Source organism: Pagrus major, chromosome 24 (genome assembly GCF_040436345.1).
Source record: "Pagrus major chromosome 24, Pma_NU_1.0".
Taxonomy (NCBI): Eukaryota; Metazoa; Chordata; class Actinopteri; order Spariformes; family Sparidae; genus Pagrus; species Pagrus major.
The window spans coordinates 3,962,822-3,982,211 of record NC_133238.1 but is presented as its reverse complement, the minus strand read 5'-3'; the positions used below and the strand labels follow the sequence as shown (position 1 = coordinate 3,982,211).

General features: G+C 39.6%; 1 protein-coding gene across 1 annotated transcript in view; it reads left to right on the top strand.

Moving 5' to 3' along the window:
- Positions 1 to 19,390, top strand: part of creb3l1 (cAMP responsive element binding protein 3-like 1) — an 84,929-nt gene that overhangs the window by 48,106 nt on the left and 17,433 nt on the right. Inside the window, exons 4-8 of the mRNA XM_073462477.1 lie at positions 11,892 to 12,046; positions 12,133 to 12,214; positions 12,356 to 12,570; positions 15,771 to 15,917; positions 16,274 to 16,332. Coding sequence (XP_073318578.1) covers positions 11,892 to 12,046; positions 12,133 to 12,214; positions 12,356 to 12,570; positions 15,771 to 15,917; positions 16,274 to 16,332 — 658 coding nt within the window. The remainder of the gene's footprint in view (positions 1 to 11,891; positions 12,047 to 12,132; positions 12,215 to 12,355; positions 12,571 to 15,770; positions 15,918 to 16,273; positions 16,333 to 19,390) is intronic.

Genomic DNA, 19,390 nt, shown 5'->3' with positions numbered 1-19,390 from the left:
AATGAAAAGTCTAGCTCTTAAAAAACAACTGTCAGGCTTGTTTGTTGTTTTCATTTCATTGCTGTGAACTAGAATTTATTTATATCATATTTTGCTCTTAAGATAAGATTGAGTCCCTGCAGTGAATCTAACAACAACAATGTACATGTATGTATGCTGTAGTTAGAATGTCACTGCTGCCAAATCAAACATGATATTGTACAAGCTAAAATAACATACTAAGCCACTAACCATCAACTTAATATATCACTTAATTAAACATTTAGACGACTTTGATTGCATGGTAGTTCATATCATATAAACCTTTCTTGTTCATTGCCTCTGTCTGTTGTTGCATAGAAGTCATCTCAAGCTCACATATGGTACACACACATACACACGCACACACACACACACACACACACACACACACACACACACACACACACACACACACACACACACACACACACCATATGCATTTGAATCTATTCCTGCCTATTTGATATTGAACTTTGTCCAGAATGCATTTTACAGCCTGAATGTGCTCCATAATGCCTAACTACAAACTTTGAGATTCTTAAGCTTAGTTCATACCAAAGATTTGAGACACAACAAAACTGTTTTAGAATGTTGCAGGGGAAAGTTGCAGCAGTGTGACCTGACCCGTTGCAGCTAGACTAATGGATAAAAAACCCTGAAAAGCCAACGGTTAACAGAGAAGTACAGAGAGTCGTTGCAATCTACATTGGAGAGAGGTTGTATAAAAGTTTTGCCACTCAGCAGCCATCTTTGCAACGCTCCCCGGTAGTTATTTAGGCCTAACAAGAACAGGCCCCTATCTGAAAGAATGTGGAGAGATGGAAAAAAAAAACTGTCAAAGGCATTTGTTCCCATAGGTTATACTTCTTCTACACATGAATGCAGTTTCATGACACCAACTTCGTTTATGGCTCAATCCAGAGCGCTGCAACCTGACACCATCAGTTCATCCCACCAGAGCACTTGCTGCATTCCAGTTACATGGGAGACCACTCGCCCGAGTTGCGAAGTGGGAAATCTCGCAGCTGTCTCGCGACATTTCACCGAGGCACGCCCCCTTTTGGTCGGAATATCCACTGTCCGACTCGGTGCTCCTGAGAGTACACTGAGTTGAGCGAGGATAGACAAACGACTCGTCAAACAAAGATGGCTGCGCCCGTAATTGATGTATTTTCTTTGTATTTGTACCAAGTTGGTCGTTTTAATGTCGATTTTAAATGCTCTTACACATTTGATTACATTGCTGCTTTAATCCGGTCACCAATTTATGCATTGCACGGTCTTGCTGTGCGTGCAATACAATGTAAAGTTTTGTTTTCGAGCTGGTTTGCTAAAGAGGCTAATGTAGCTAACAATAACAATAACAATGACTAGCCTGCTACTACCCTGATGGCGTCCATGTTCTTCCGACTCGTCGTGTAGCGAGACAAATGGGAACGCTATTTGTGCTACAAGCCAGGAAATGACGTCACCTTCTCGCGTAAGAGCAACTCGGGCGAGTGGTCTCCCATGTAACTGGAATGCAGCAAAATGCACGTCAGTTTATCTTGTTATTATTGATTTTATCGTTAAACTCAACTGTGTGCTGGCGTCAGTGCAATAACATGATTGGCTGATATGTGTACCAGTTGGACTGTGATAAGGCACATGATTTGCTTTTGGGGGGAAGGGCCGGGATATATGTCTTAGAACCTCCATCTCTGGCGTTACAGACTTTTCTATTCAAATTGGTTTAAGCAGATTGTCTCCTCTCTTATAATAGCATATGTGCTGCTCACTCAGTTTCAAGCAGTATTGTAGTGCTCGGCAATATATCAATATTATATCATTATCGTGATATGAGACTATATATGGTCTTAGATTTTAGATATGGTTAGATCCTGTAAAATACGTAAAATAATTTGCTGAATTTACCAGACTTTATATACTGATATTTACTTTAACTCACTTTGTCATTACGTATATACACATTAATGATGATTAATTATCAGTTACTTTTTTGTCAAGGCACCAATTGTCATCCCAACAATAATGTCACAATATCGATATCAAGGTATTTGGTCCATGGTGATATTTGATTTTAGCATTTATGAAGTGCTTTTGAGAAGATTTCAAAATATTGAGATATTTATCCTGTACCACCATATAGCCTGAAATAAGGCCATATCTCCCAACCCTACTATATTTTTATTTGATTCTGGCCTGATAAGCCTAGTTGCATATTGATACAAAACAGATATACAGTGTGTATGGTGAACCGCTGTGAATCTACTTGGCTGGTATAAGTAGAGGTTTTACCCATCAGAATGTCTCCAATAGGGTTGAATGAAGTTGATTTTAAACAAAATATTAATAAATTAAGCAAATAACTATCTGATTATTATTTTTTTATACACTAATATTTTCTGTAATATTTTTTCATAGTACAAAAATTCAAGTATATTTGATGAAAAACATATAGTACAAACTCTATAGAATGGTGTGATCATCCGTTTTCCAGCAGATTTCTTACCATTTACAGTATGCCGGATAGAGAATGACGAAAGGGTTTTACTGCATGTCCATTTGCATTGTGGCATTTTGAAGTGTTGTCGCTGTGGTTTTAAGAGCATCGTCCCTGGACTTAATGTATAACACTGGAATGTTCTACTGCACTTGATGCTCCACTTGTTGAATGCTGCTCTGCATTCTGATCTGGGTAGTATGCTGTCTGATTGAGCTGCTCCATGTAGCTGCCATTTGGCATGAACAGTATTTTGGGAAGAGAAGAGAAAGAAATTGATCCAGTCATAAAGTATCACCCCTAATAATTGCATTTCAAGGTAGTGTAGCTGCAAAAGCTGTGTAACACCATTGATGAAATTTAGAGACGGGAAAAATATAAAAATATATGCTAACAAACTAATGGAAAAGGAAGTAGATGCAAGAGTTGCACATAAATACTGGGATCTCAGTTACTCAACCTTAATCTCCATGGAAGCATAGCGCAGGCTTAAGAGGTCCTCCTGGACACTGCACTTTGTGAAGTTTCACACGCCTTCAGCATCCAGTGAGATCAGCTCAATTAGAGCTGCTGCTTGTTTGTCTTAATGAGTCAGGTTAATCAACCATCTGGGATGTCAGAAGTTGTTGATCTTTCAGAAAGCCGGTTTGTTCTGAATGAAGGAATTTGTTGATCATAGTTTTCTTGGAAAGCAACATAGATGGCTGTTTAAGCTCCTCCCAAGTAGAATTGTTAATTATTTATAAAAACCATCATTATTAACTGGTCAATTTATAGTTAATTAAACTTTAGTTAAAAGTTTTTTCACTAGTAATAGCCAATGCCATTCTTTATAAGCCATTTATTAAGCAATTGTCAAGGTTTCCAAACATCAGTTGCAACTTTATAGATGAACTACTCAGTATTAATAACCATTTTCAAAGTATTATAAACATTGCAACTTTGCAATAAACAATTATTTAATAATTTATAAAGCATTGTAAGCAGTTAAATAACTATTACCTGAAAATGTGTTCACTATGAATTTACTATTTATTGATGATGGTTATTATTATGTGTTACTGTAGAATAATAAGATGATATGTGAATCACTGGATGCCAATTACTAGTCAAATTTAGTGGATTTGATATGGGTCACTGAATACTTTTACAGGAAACTGCCAGATAAGAGACCATGTAAAGGCCACCACTTTTGCCTCAGCACTTACATAATGTATAACCCTTATTACAGTATTACAATGTTGAATTACAGAAGTCTCAAGTCTTTTGTAGGGATGTCACGATTCATGATTTGATTTGATTACTTTTTTTTTTTTTTGCGTCAGCTAGGCCATCGTGAGACTATTCCACCTGGATTTGTAAAGGATTTGTAAAAATCCTGATAACTGTCATTTTCAAATATTCTTTTCCTGCCACTGTAATTAATGGGAAACACTGACATAGCCTTTAAGTAACCTAACTTTTATGCTGCAACCTGAGCTCATCCAGAAACTTTTCAATATCGTGCACTTTCCTGTGGCTGCGACAGCCTGCTGGTACTTCTCCCAAACACTCACTCCCACACTTCCACAACAAAGGCACTTGACTGTGTCATACACAAGTTATCCACAAGGTTGGCTGGTAACATGCAGGTTAGAGGAACCTCTGTGCTTTATCAGGACATCTAATATTAAAGCTGCTGTGAGTGATATATTTTTATTTAAATAAATATTAAATAGCTCTATATCCCAACAGTAATCTCTATTAAAGAGTGTTTGGTCAGTAACCTGTGTCTCTCCTCCTCCTGCTCATGCAATAAAAGAGAAAATAATTTCTCTGGTACCCCTGCCCTCGTTATCCAATTGGAACAGAGAACATTCTCCTCCTGTTCTGGTACCTACACCAGCACTGACAGAACATGGAAAGCTACCAATTCCAGCACTCACCGTGACGGCCTATACTACCAAACATGCCAAGCAAAGAAAAACAATTGAAGAAAAGAAAGAGGCAAAGAGAGTTGCTTTGAAAAAAGAAAGAAATCTTACAAGTGTGGTGACGTTAGGGTTGGGTACTGAACTTAGGGTACTTTTAAGGGTACTGATCGAATTACGTACTACCAATGCACATTAAATTAATTGGTGCCACATTTCGGTACTTGAAAGCGCATTCTTACAGTAACAGTATAGAGAGAAAGACAGAGAGTAAGATGTCACCCCAAAACACAGCGCCTGGTTGTGTCTGAAATTCCTTACCGACATGCTGATTAGTATAATAAAACAGTTTTTGTTAGTATGTCAGACACCTTGGTATGAATTGAATACCATCTATGAGGATATATTACAGTATGCATTCTTTGATTCCTAAATAAATTTCATATAACAAGCACTTTCCCCTTTAGCTTGATGCTAACACATAATGGGAATCCCCATTAACGTGATGAAAGTATATTTACAAATGATCCATTTTAATTCACATTCTTAATGACATACTAAACGACATGTGTGCTCATATTGCAGGCATATACAGTACTCAATATGCTCTGGAAACAGACTTATGACTGCCTACTTCACATTGTTAAGTCAATCTGCTACTGTGTAGCTTCATCCCTGAGCCTCTACAGTGAGCTCATAGGGTTAAACCTTAAACTCAAAATTCCCAATGGGTTTAAAAATACAGCCACCACTAGTGGAGACGTTGGAGGCCAGGAAAGGGCAGCTGCAGCAAATATACAAGAGCCTATATATCTTGATGTTTTGTTTCATATTTATTATCATAATACAAGCTTGATGAACAGGAATAGCTCAATATTACAGTTAACTTCATAAAGTACTGTATATTCTTTTCATTCTACTGTACATTTTATGTTATTGAGCAAGTATGTTTGTTTTGGGGCTATAAAAGGCACTGGACAATGAGTGAGTGTCCATTTGAAACAGTCAGTGCCAACTGACGTAAGCAGAATGAGCAGGAGCGCCACCTAGCTTTGGCCTGTATCCAGACAGGGAGTAAGCAAATTGATGTTACTAATGAACTCCAAGTGTCTCAGAGAGTCATTAGCAGACTGGTCTTTCAACAATGGATCACAGGTTCAGTGTGTGAAAGGCCTCATAGTGGTGCCATATGAGTCACAGACAGGGCACATGACCAGTATCTGAGGACCTACGCCTTATGCCACCGGCATGCCACAAAAACACAACTTCAGAGACGTCTGAGGGCTGTCAGACGAAACAATGTGTCTGATCAAACCAGCCGGAACAGGCTTCACCACTATGGATTGAACGGCAGTCAACCATTGAGTGTGACACCCTTGAATGCCAGGGACCGTCGAGCATGTCTGTAGTGGGCCAGGCAACATGTTGGTTTGACCATCCAGCAGTGGTCGTCAGTGATGTTCACTGATGAGAGTAGGATCACCCTGCATCAGAATGATGGGTCACAACATGTTTGGAGCGTGAGCGCTTTGCGGCCGTCAACATGGTCCCAAATCCTAGAGCTGGAGGAGATGGTGTAACAGTATGGGCCGGAATATCGATGGACAGAAAAACTGATCTGGTGTTTCTCAATTGAACAGTCACGGTTCAGTCATATCTGCAGGACTTCATCCAGCCCATCATCATCCCCTAGTGGTGCGAGTGCACCCTAAACTTCATGTTCATGGATGACAACACACCCCTACATCATGTTTGTGTGGTCACCACCAATCTCCAGCAGGTTGGTGTCACTCACATGGAATGGCCGACCATGTTACCCAACCTGAACTCCATAGAGCATCATTGATGCACGAGGTGAGAATACCCATTTTGGCCTTTGAGGTAATTATAATTAATTATAATTGAGGTAACCACCTTAAAGTGTGGGGTATGTATCCAGAGTTGGATACTGGATATGCAATTAAAGTCAACTAAAATGTGTTTCATTATTTTTGGGGACCAAACATATTCATGACACACAAAATAAAAATTCAGATATGTCACAGAATACACAATCAAGTGAAACACTAAAATATCCCAATATCCCTAACTAATTTTGAGTAGTGTATTTATTAAGGGCTAACAAACTGGTATCAGTTCAAATGTGAATGGTACTCAACCCAAGGTGATGTAGAGAGGAGGGAGGGGCTCTAACTGCAAAACAGACAGGAAGTTAGTTAAAACAAGGGCAACAGGGGGCATAGAACCTAATGCCCCCCAGAGATGGCGCCTGTACTATGCTAGCCCAGATAGCGCAAATGCTATCTGCACTTCCATTGTGCTGACATCAACAGCACAGTTTAATTAACATTTCATAATTGCAGAGAGTACGAAGGTCATCTTTAGCCATTTTAAATGTGTTGCATACAACATTTGTTTGTTTGTTAGTTTTTCACTTTCCTGTCACCTTTTCTTTTTCTCAGTCACCCTCTCTCTTTCTCTCTCAGCTTGTGGTCAGCAGCAATTCTTGTTGCTCTTACTCAGATGAAGCTGTGTGTTTTACTGCACCTCCTACTGTGCGGCTCCATCTATTGCATTTATAGTCTTGCTGTCCCACTGAGATCAAACACAATCACCACCTCTACTCCGTTAAAAGCACTTTTGGTCGTTAGCCATTGCTCTATCGTAGGATTTATGACCTGGGTTTACAAGCCACACAGGCAGACCCTCTTTTATTAATAGCATCCAAAGAGATTCTATAAAGCAGTTAAGGAGAGGATCCAGTTTTACTATATCCACAGCATCTTTTACATTTATATTATACTGGACAAAATATGAAACGATATGTCTAAAATGATGTTAAACCCCTGAACATACTTAATAGTCTGTATGTTGAATGCAACACACAGAAGGATGACACAAGAACTTTGTTGCTGTCCTGTCAAGCGTTGGTGTTGATTAATCATTAAATCATTTAATCACCTCATACCACTATTTTATGAACATCAATTCTGGTAATACAAGGGGAAAAGAACACGATGGGTGCAGAATGAATGAATGCAGAAAATAACAAGAAATTATTATGTTTTAAATCAAACTTCCCTCCAACACCAGCAAAAGTTATATCACTCTGTCTTTACTGAAACTACTAGAAAAGTTACAGGGAAACTTTCATATGCAACAGCTAACAGCTGACAGCTTCTGGCATTCATTAAAAATGGTGGTGGAGGGCTTCCAATCAAGCCCTGGTTTAACAAGGGCAGGAGGCTTAACGAGGCTTAGGCCAGCAGCAGGCCTCATTAGAAGAGGCTTCTGAGGGTTGCGCTTATACAGAGGATGTAGGGAATAGGTAGATTGCCGATCCATCCCAAAACTGAATTTAGATGCTACCTTTCATCTCTTTTAATTTGTCATCAGTGATTTTCCTTCACCATGCTGATCAGTGACATAAGTGACAAATGAAATATTAGAGGAAGCAGTGAATATGGGACTGATGAGTGTCACGGTAATCTTTTAGCAGTCAGGAAAAACATTTTGCACTTAATCTAATACATTAAATGTATTGAGTCTTTGTCATATACAATGTTAATGATTTTGAATCTTGCTAGTGTTAGATCCCAAGTTTACCCCTGTTCAGGAGGTACTGGACCAGCTTACAGGGTGTTACTTTAATATGGATTTAAATAGGGACTGCTTAAGCTGGTAGCGAGGAGACTCGCCTATCTTCTCACGGCCTACGTCCGAACGTCTACCCTGCTATCTCTGGCTTGGCACCTGACTTGAATAGCCCTCGAATCAGATACGGCCACCAGCCATGCCTGTTAACGTGGCTCTCCTCTAAATGATCTCAGCACTTGGTATGGTGCTAGGATGAATTTTAGGGGCTTTTTGTAAACCCTAAGGGACTGTTTCAATTTGGTAGGCTAGAGTAACCTTTAAGAACCTTTAAGATATTTTGCACAGTTATCACCTACATTTTACTTCCATCAAAGAAATAATAAAATCAGTGTCCACAACTTCTACTTAACTGCATTATGTTGGTTTTATTGCATAGTTTTAGCAAGGGCAAAGCATACTGCTCATACTTATCTCAATGATTATCAATCATCATCAAGAATATCTATTGATAAAATCTGAGGCTGGATAAAATACTTGAGATTGAGAGGGTCAGGCCGTCCAGCTCAATATGCCTTTCCCTTCTTGCTGAAAGTCCAAGTCATTACAGTAACTCATGAACCCTTTCGAGGTTCCCAAATTTTCTCAAAATCCAAACTTCATGCCAGCAGAGTGAACAATATAACTCCAATGTCCAAATTATAATCCACAGTTAGTTGGTGAAAATGGTTAATTCATTGTGCTCTTAATTCCTTGTTGATTTCTGCTGTGAATTTCTTGAAGTCCCTTAAAGGCTGCTCACATACTCCATCTCATGTGTTGATCCAAGGAAGAAGCGAGAGGAAGAACCCCGTTCTGTCTGTGGTTCTTGTTTATATACTCTTACGATTGGCCCCCCTTCACATCTCTTAGGCTCTGAGCACCTCATACTTCAGAAATGTATGTTGGAATCATGACAAAATCATTATATGTTAAACACAATACAATTGCCATAGCTCTTACACATTTCTAAATCACGATTAGGACTATGTATAATGTCCTTTATACTTCCAGATTGTGTACAGCAGGAGTGTATGAATCTTAACTTTTCTGATACCCCCTTCTTGAGATCAGGCACTGCTGGTGGGAGTTCTTGTGGCTCACTGCGTGAGCACAAGGCAAACCTCGTCCCCCCTTTCCGAGCTAGAAGACATGTTGTCGTCTGATGATATTGGCGAGCCAGAGGCCCTAGAAGGGCAGTCTCCCATTCGTCGATGATTATCAGCTCGTCCAAGCAGGGAGTGTGTTCTCTAGAAGTGGGCATTGCTGGAGCATTGGTTGTCTCCATCGCTGTGTAGTCTAGCTGCGCCTCTATTGCAGTGGTCATGGTGTTGAGTTGGCTCTCTCTGTTACTGCTCCTCTGGTGTCATGATCGATCAGCAGTGAACCTTCCTGCAGCTTAGCAGTGAGGTCAGGTGGCGGCGTTGCCGTGAAGTGGAGTGACGCCAAGGTGTTGGTAGTCACAAACTCGCTGATGGGCGTTGAGGGACCTTGCTCGATGATGTTGCCCGCTGCCTCTTCCCAAAACCAGCACACACAACCTGTCTGGGTGGCGGCATCGGCAGTAGACTTCCGCAGCTGAGGGTAGCCGAGGGCCAAATGCCACAAACCTTCCATCACTCCGGTGCGAGGTCGAGACACAGGTCTCATCGGGGTATTCCCACATCTTCACATACACGGGGCAGTAGGTTACATCTGCATGAACTTCAGTCACCGGGTCCAGACCTGGTCCAGCTTCTGCGGAATTCCAAATTACTTAAGCCTTGGCTTCTACCTGTGGCAGAAGATTGCTTTCACTGAATGAACAGTAAAGTTACCCAGCTCCACAGCTAACTGAGCTAATTGCTAAAAGCAGTAAGCAGTCACGCTGTCTAGTAGCTACCTTCAAATTCTGGTAATTCCTGACAAATGAAATCTTTAAGTTCAACTTTTGGTTGGCTGGTGTGAAACATTCCTGAGTTTTAAGTTTTTCATGAATCCATTCGTAACTTTTTGAGAACGATAAGTAAATAAATGGTGTAAAAATAGGATTTCCATAGAATTCTGTTTAAGCCACTGCAGACACTGTCAACTGACTACACTTATTGATGGACTCTTTGCTTCTTGTTTATTGTCACTGATGATATGTGATGTTGTTTGCCCCACCATAAATCCCTGTCAATCCCTGTAAGTTCTGGTTTACCAGAGGTTATTTGAGGAGGTTGGCTGGTGCTGGCGGGGAGGACCAAAACCTCTTCATCATCTTGCCCATAAGACACCAAATATTCCATAAGTGCTTTCCTGCAGCCCTGCAGTGGCACTGTACTCACAGTAGACTAAACAATGGAATGCCTGTGAGATGCTCCTAGAAATATCTCCCAATTGGGTTTTGGTGAACCTCCTTTAAAATTGTACTCTCCTACCTTATGGTTGGGCCACTCGATTATGCATATTTTCTACAGGCATTATCTTTCGTTTCTGTTCTCATGAAGGATACTGAAGACAAGTTGCTGGTTCAGCCCGTCTTTTATTTCAGGTTAGATACACACTCGGTGGAGACAAATTATGCACCACAGTTGCCAGAGTGACGTCGTCCAGCAGTCTATAATGAGCAGCTTTGTCAGGAAGTACTCAAATGTTTGGGGAAGCTCTTTGGAAGTGTGATTTATAAGATACTTATAATTTCCAATTGGAAGACCTACAGCAAAGCCTCCCTGAAGAGAAATATAGTTAGATTTACTTAAGTAACTCAGAACATTGAGGTTCATTCTGCTTTCTGAACAGGGTAAGGAGCTGTTTTGGCTGGAATTGAGGTTTATATAATACCAAGAATACATTATATATTTTTGAAACCATTTTCATTTATGTTTATTCCTGACCTTGGAAATAGTAGTTTGACAAACAATCTCAACTTAAAGCCCCGTTTACAAGGTTTTCAACCATATCATACAGATTCATCAGAATATGCGTGTGATGCAGTTGAAGCGACCTTGCCTTTGGCTTGTTTTGTCAAATTGCGTCAAATATGCAACAGTTACCAAATGGATTCCATGTTTTTCACCATCCAAACTCCTATCCACTAAATTATTAGTTACAGTTAGTAACAGCCCAATGACTAATTATCGATAAGCGTGCCAGTTATTTTCTCAATTAATAATAATTGCTTAGTAAATAAAATATCAAAACAATTAGGAAAATGTTCATCACAGCCAAAAGTGACGTCTTCAAATTTTGTCCAACAGTCCAAAACCCAAAGACTCTTCATTTACTCTCATCAATGACAAAGAAAAGCAGCAAATCACATTTAAGAAAGCTGGAACCAGCAAATGACTGAAATGATTAATTGATTATCAAAATTATTAGCAATTAATTTTCTTTTGATCAATAAATTGATTTATCTGCTAATCTTTGCAGTCTTACAGTTAAGTAGAGTTTGTTCTTAATTTGTTTTTAGTTTTAGTTTCACAAAAGTTTTTAGTTTTCACAAAACTTTTCACAAACCTCTTTATCACACACACTGAATGCAGCTTGTCAATGTCAACTTGTGCCATCATTCCAATGTACAGAAGCCATAAAGTAGCAAAAGGCCAAACTGCCAGAAAGCACCAGGAAGCAGAACAGTTAGGAAGGAGTCATCAAGTAATGACTCCGATAAGTCAAACTGCTGTGGGAATCTGTTTAGAGATCTCACCTAAAATTATCAATATTTGGGGCAAGTGTATCAATAATTGTATGGCAAGAGGAAGTGATACAATATATTGCTGTATCAATATTATGTCCAAAATCTATTTGTAAATGTATCTGTTGATTTGAATTTGATTTTATGGTATTTGATCTTTCCATAGAATTTGAATGGAACTTCAGTCAGGACCTTTCAGCCATCTTGGTGAAACAGGAGGAGCCTGATGTGGGTCAACGGTTAGATCCACAGCCTCTGGAAGGCCCATCTCTCATATTAAGCCCTGCCCCCCCACACAGAGGATCGCCATGGAGACACACGGTTAGTATCCAGAACCGAACACTACATGTTGTGTTAGATTAAAAGCAATGTTCATCACTATTACTGTTGTTTATGTGTTTGTGTAGGAGTGCAGTGAAGACGATGTGAAGCCAGTAGCCATAAAAGATGAACCCAGGGAGATTGGACAGTACCTCGGCCTGCGCAGCGGTACGCACACCACACGCACACACCCACATGTTACAGAACAACACCAACAGACAATTATGTGTAACAAGCTGGTTTAGTTAACAAAGAAAAGGAGAATGGTTTACGGTAGAAGTACTCATTCAACACCCTCATCTCCTTTAGACGATGCTCTTCAGCTCCCGCCCACCCCTCCCAGCAGTAATCATGGCGACAGTGATGGCTCCCTCCCTCCCTCCTCCCCACACCTCCCTCTGCCACCATCTTCCCCTCAACCACAACAGAGGCCAGGAGGTCGTGCCTCCTCCTCTTCCTCCTCCTCTTCTTCTTCCTCCTCCTCCTCAGCCATCTCTTCTTCACCTCTCCTCACTGCACCACATGTGAGTAAAAGAACACCATCCTGCATCTTTTTGTCTTTCTGAACCTGTTTTCTCTTGTAGAGAGTGCACTAGTCAACAGTATAATTCAGTTAAACGTATATAATTGTTTACAATTGTATATTGTGTATATTCTGAACTATAACAGAAAGTTAAAAGTATCAAAGTATCACATACAGTACAGTTAGCTCAAAATATAATGTAAGTTCTGTTCGGCTAATGGTTGAGGTGACAATATTGCAGTGCAGAAGCCCCTCAGCACCCACAAAGCAGCCCCCTGTGGGCAGTAGGCGATTGAGGGGGGATGCTGTCCCCCTTCTTAGCAAAATTACCAAAAAGCATCCCCCTTGTTAACCTGCCATCACTCTCCATCCCCTAGTAGCAGAAAGAGTGTCACAAATCACAAGCGGCCGCGATCAATGGCGCACAGTGGAGTCAAGCCGTGCACGGCTGCTTTGCATTCCAGCTGCCTGGTCGATTTTTGACTGAAGCCGCAACAAGCTGCAAAGAGCAGATCGCGCCGGCAGGAAGTCAGAGACACAGGAACGGCATAGAGCATCCGGTCAATTTTCAAAATAAAACACCCTGTGCAGACTCCTGATTGTATAAAAACGAAAAATGACCAGATCAACAAAATCTGAGCAAGTCAACAAAATCGGGCAGACAAAAGGCTCCGCTTCTGAAACGTTTCCGCTGGGTTCTCTTTATACATTCATGGTATGATGCCGTGCGGAGGGCGGAACAAAACCTGGAGTAGACGCAACGTCATAGAGCAGCTTCCGGTGGATTCCCAGCGCGTCTCTCATGTAGAGGAGCACAACAAGTCTGCTTGTTCTAAAACTAAAATGTTACTTTTCGTAAGTGTTTTTAGTGTGCCTGTTCAGAACATGGTGGCTTATGTTATGTTGGTAATTGTCATTTTTGTGCTGGTTTATAGTTTAACCATTAGTGAGGTAGCTGTTACATTTCCTGACACCAGCTGTTTTACCCCCTGTTGAAGCGCACTCTGCTCGACAAACTATGTCATTACACCAATTTTAAATTAACCCAAGCATGTTTTTTCTGCATTATAGTTTTTAAATATAAGGTTTTCATATCGATGCATATCGGACAACATATACACCGATACTGATATATCTGTGATAGGCTAATATCGGCCGATAAAATCGGCCAACCGATGAATCGTCAGGCTCTACTATTTTGCACAATGTTCATTCTGTGTCCTTCAAGGAATTTAGATGGTAAAAAGATGTTCCAAGGGGTCATGTAACTTAAAATGACCCTGCTTGTAGTGTATTGTGAGAAACATGAGAAAACCCTGACTGAATAAACTCAGTCCACTGCATACAAATTAAAGGTGTATTTACTCATTACTTTAATACAGTTATAAAAAGACAATTGTAGTAGGGAGAGAAGGAAGATAACTGGATGAAATGGAATTGTAGAATTAGAAATGTCACAGTTATGGTTAAGGCGTCAACAATGTCCTTGGAGGTGTACATAGGTGTGTCGGGGCAGGGTGGTGCTCCCATTGAGCCATCCCCCCTGTTAAAAATGAACAAATCACCTACTGCCTGTGGGTGACAGTGACAGTGGTACAAAATTGTTAATTTAATGACTCATGGTTCACAGATAGAGAACAGCTGGATTGCTCTATAAATAGGATACACAGTTTTTTACGTTTTTTATTTTATTTTCATTTATCATTTTACTATTTGCTGATTCCACTTCTAATGTGCAGTTTGGTCTGTATAGAAATGTTCCATTAACATTAAAGAGGCAGTTCAGACATTTCCTCTTTGTAAGTGCTGTATTACCATGACCTGGATGACTGAGAACCTTCATCAACATATGTTTCCTCTTACCTGTAGTGCTATTTATCCATCTAGATTGTTTTAGTTGGAGTTGCTGAGTTTTGGAGATATCAGCTGTTAAGATGTCTACCTTCTCACAAATATAATGGAACTAGATGGCATTCAAGTTGTGGTGCTCAACACTCGAAAAAATCCATTTGAAAAACAGCTACGTCTCTTTTCAAAATTCATGACGCAGTTATGCAAGATAATCCACAGAACTTGCTGTGTTCAGTTGTACATAGGATATTTTTTTCATTCTACAGAACAACAACATATCACTGTGCAGAAGGAAACATGGTTCATTCTTGTGACAGCGCAGGATGTAAACATTAATGGTGTCCTCATCAGCTGAGCTGTAACATTAGTAGCTAGTTTAGGTAGCTTAGTTAGCTAGCCTCTTGTCACTTAGTAGATAGACACTTCCCCCTGCGCAGTCATATGGAAAGAAAATAACTCCTACATGAATCTGCTCACAACAAGGTCTGTGGATTAATTTGAGTATCCGGCTCAGGGTTCCTGGAAAGAGACATTGCTGTTGAGTTTTTCAAATGTAGTTTTTGGTGCTTAAGCAGAGTGCTCTTTAGTGTCGTTATGTTCAAGAGAAAGCAGACATCTCTACACCGATATTTCCTAAACACTGCAACTCACACCAAAACAATAAAGATGGATAAATGGCACTACAGGTAGGATTTTTATTTGAATTGTCCTTTTTTAAGCTTTTCTGGGTTGAGGTATTAGGGGGAGCCCGTTGCCATTTTGCATGTGCCCTTGTTACAAACATTATTGACAAGAATCAGAGACACCAGACATAGACCCAGGTTTTCCAGAAAGACAGTCTTTACTGAAGGCAGGTTCGGTACCTAGGAAATCAATCAGCATGGCAAGGAAAACACAAAGGGCAGTGGCAAGGTAAGGTCCAAAAATAGGGGTAAAAAAAACCTAGTATGCAGTAGTATGTTTACGGAGTATTGTGTGAATAGGGTGGACTTTTGGCTTGTGAACTGTCATCATGGGGTTAAATCACTCCAATAATGGGCTGATACAATGGGGCCTATTCACTGAAATTTCATAATTTAGTCTCTGGCTATTGTCCGTCTGATTCAGCAGCTTTGGTCTGAATCATTTCTACTAATGCCACAGAGTAATGCTTTATGATTAAATGTTTCTACAGAATTGTGGTGAAGCTGTAAATTCGCTATTTTTGTCAATAATCTCTTTTGTGAATTAGTTCAACATGTAGAAGTAGAAAGGAAAAGCTGATGAGACAGTGACCCGAGGGTTCAGTTTAACATAAATTGTTGGTAATGGTTGTAAATATATTGATGTAGAGTTTCTTTCACTGTGCAGAAGCTGCAGGGTTCAGGACCCCTCATGCTGACAGAAGAAGAGAAGAGGACCCTGGTCGCTGAGGGTTATCCAGTACCAAACAAACTTCCTCTCACAAAGAGTGAAGAGAAGGCACTGAAGAGAGTCCGGCGGAAAATCAAAAATAAGGTAAACACAAACATATCTTATTTTGTTTTTGCTCACAGATTGACTGAACTTCACTGAAACCACCGGGCATTTACAGAATCAGTGACTCAGACTGCCTTCTCGTCTAAGAGGAAAACAGAACTAAAAAAAACAGTTGAATAGTGGCATTTTTCTCGAAATGATGCTGCTGATGCTGAAACCGAAATTATTGATGCATAAACAGAATTCAAAGCATTGCATCTCGGCTCTGCCTGAGCAAATGTCTTTGGGTGCCTAACACTGAGTAAGGTTTGTTAAATACAGATCACTACACAAATGTTACATTTTCTTGGAAAAAAAGTCTTACACCACTGATACTTTTCTGTTTTTCTACCTAGATCTCAGCTCAAGAGAGTCGGAGGAAGAAGAAGGAGTATGTGGAATGTCTGGAGAAAAAGTAAGGCACTGAAAAAATCTTTGTCCCCATTTTTTCCATTCCTTTTCCACTCCTTTAGGTTTACCTTTGTATCTGTGTATCCTTTTTCTTTCTCATTATTGTACCCTCAAATGGCATTAAAGTAACCATATTGGAGTATATAAGTGGCCATATTATTAGAATAGTCTAGCCCAAGCAGTCAAAGCAGATTTCCAGATTATTAAAAACGCTCTGGTACTTAAAGAAGGAGCACTAGACCCCTGGCGGAGTCCACACCACAACTATAATGACAACGACAATGTGGAACAATATTGTTGGGATCATTTTCACAGCAATTTGATAAACAATAGAAACATGCCAAGCACAATCCATCTGAATTTACACGGCCAATCTATCAGCTTCATTTCGGGGACATCTTCCTGAAAAATAATGTCGCAGGAGTGCTTATAATATTTGTTTCTAATTGTAGCCTATCTCTTCTATGTAAACTAATTGATGGTATTTAAGAGACCCTTTTTTTTTTTAACAAATGTTTTTATTGAATTTTTTTGTATATATTACACAAATAGAAACAAACAAACAAGCAAAGAACAGGCAAGGTGCAGGGTAGTGGCAAGGCATCTTCCTATAAAGGTTTTTGACAGAGCATTATAACATGTTCCTCTTTGTGGTCTAAAGTTTATATCAGCATGTTACAAAAAGGAAATAGACATACAATGAAAGAAAAATAAATAAATGCAAATGAAAATGAAATGTTACATTTAAACAGGAAGGTTTCTTTGGCTTTCTCTCCTTCTAAAAATGATATAAACCTCCAAATTCTATCAAAGGTAGACAATTTACCCTTACTCATAAATGTGAGTTTTTCAAGGGCAAGCGAGTTTGACAGTCCGGCTAGCCACACCTGTATACTCGGTTTGGTAACAGATCTCCAAGTTTTAGCTATGGTGTATTTTGCTTGTAATAAGCAGTATACAGTCATTTTCCTATCATCCTTGCTTAGTTGACAGTTTTCAGGAAAAATTCCGAGGATACATTGCTTAGGGCATAGTAAAGATTTCACACCTGTGACATGATAAAGAATATCCAGAACCTCTAGCCAGAAAGTCTGGATAAACGGGCAGTTCCATAAGCAATGAAGAAGAGTACCTTTTGTCCCACATTTAACACACACATCTGGGATATTGGGATCAAATTTATTCAGCAAAGTTGGTGCTATAAATATTCTCATTTACCACTTAAATTTGATTAATTTAAAATGTGTGTTTATGGATTGTGTTTGGGCTTGAAGGCAGATCTTCTGCCATTCTTCCACTGAGATAACACTGTTTAAGTCCTCGCTCCATGCCACTTTATTTTCCTGAGGAGATATGGGAACCACCCACAATTATTCCATAAAAGTGTGAAATCAGGCCCCTCTTAGAGTGGTGGTTTACTGGATGGATTATGGATACAGATTTCTGTGTCTTAAATATGAAACTTTTGATCTGTAGATATTTTAAGAAATGTTTGGATTGGATGTCTTATTTCTGTCGCAGATCTTCAAAAGACATGAGTATTTTTATCGAATAGGTCTGAAATCTTACATATGCCTTTATCAGCCCAGATTTTAAAGCCCATATCGCTCTTACCTGGTGTGAAGTAACTATTTCCCCATATCGGAGAAAACTGGGATAATGATGCTCTTTCAACTCTATGTTTATGTACCTCATACCATACCTGTATTGTATTTTTAACAAAGGGATTTTGCGTATGTTTTTTAAGCTCTTTTAGTTAGGTGAGTACAAATATGAGTTGAGAGGCAGAGGAGATCTCAATGCTTACCCAGGATAGTGGTGTTCCTAGTGGTGTTCCAGTAGGAGGCAATAGAAAGTTGGGCCGCCTACTGAAGGTTCGGAAGTCTCAGACCTCCTCTTTCATAGGAGAGATAAAGCAAAGATAAGCGAAGTCTTGCCCTTCTATTGTTCCAGATAAACTTAGAAAACATGCTTTTCATTCTTGCAAAAAAATGAGTAGGAGGACTGAGAGGAATCGACTGGAATAGGTAAAGAAATTTTGGGAGAACATTCATCTTGAGAATACTTATACGGCCTATCATGGAAATTGGTAACATTGACCATCTATTAATTAATTCTGTCACTGAGTCGATCACAGGATCATAATTTGCAGGTACTAGATTATCAATTTTAGGGGTAATTTTTATGCCCAGGTAAGTGATGTTATCTGAAACCACTTTGAATGGTGTTTGAATAGGTGGATTTAATCTGTCTGAGTGCTTAAGGAACAGCATAGCAGATTTTGATTTATTAATTTTATATCCCGATAGATTGCCGAACGTATTAATAGTGTCAAGCAGAGTGGGTAATGACTGTTCCAGACGGGATAACAACACAATAATATCATCCGCAAACAGTCCAATTTTATTCTCCATATTATTTATATTTATTAGAGATGTTCCGATACCATTTTTTCCCTCCCGATACCGATTCCAATGCTGTGGGTATCGGCCGATACCGAGTACCGATACCGATACCAGTGTGTTATAAAAAAAAGCACAACACAGAAATTCAGCTGAATTCAGCACAGAGTAGACAGGAAGTCAGACACGAAACAACAACATGACATCCAGTTAAAGGCTTTTTCTGCATCCAGACACAGTAGTGCTGTATCTGGATGATCTGACTTTGCATGAATAATATTTAGGACCCAACGGACACAATGGAAAGCTTGACGTCCCTTAACAAACCCATTTTGATCAGGATCGATGAGAACAGGAAGGTATTTTTCCAGCCTGCATGCCAACACTTTAGCTAATATCTTACCGTCAGAATTTATTAGTGAAATTGGTTGGTATGACTCAAATTTTGTTGGTGGTTTCCCAGGTTTCACTAATAAAATTATGAGAGCATTACACAGGGAATGAGGAAGTTCACCTGCTTGAAAGCTATCCACCAACATATCGAATAGGGGAGATATTAATTTATCTTTAAAATTTTTATACACATCAATTGGAATCCCATCCGGGCCTGGGGCCTTTCCCCCTTTCATTTTGTCAATTGCATCAGACAGTTCATTTCTT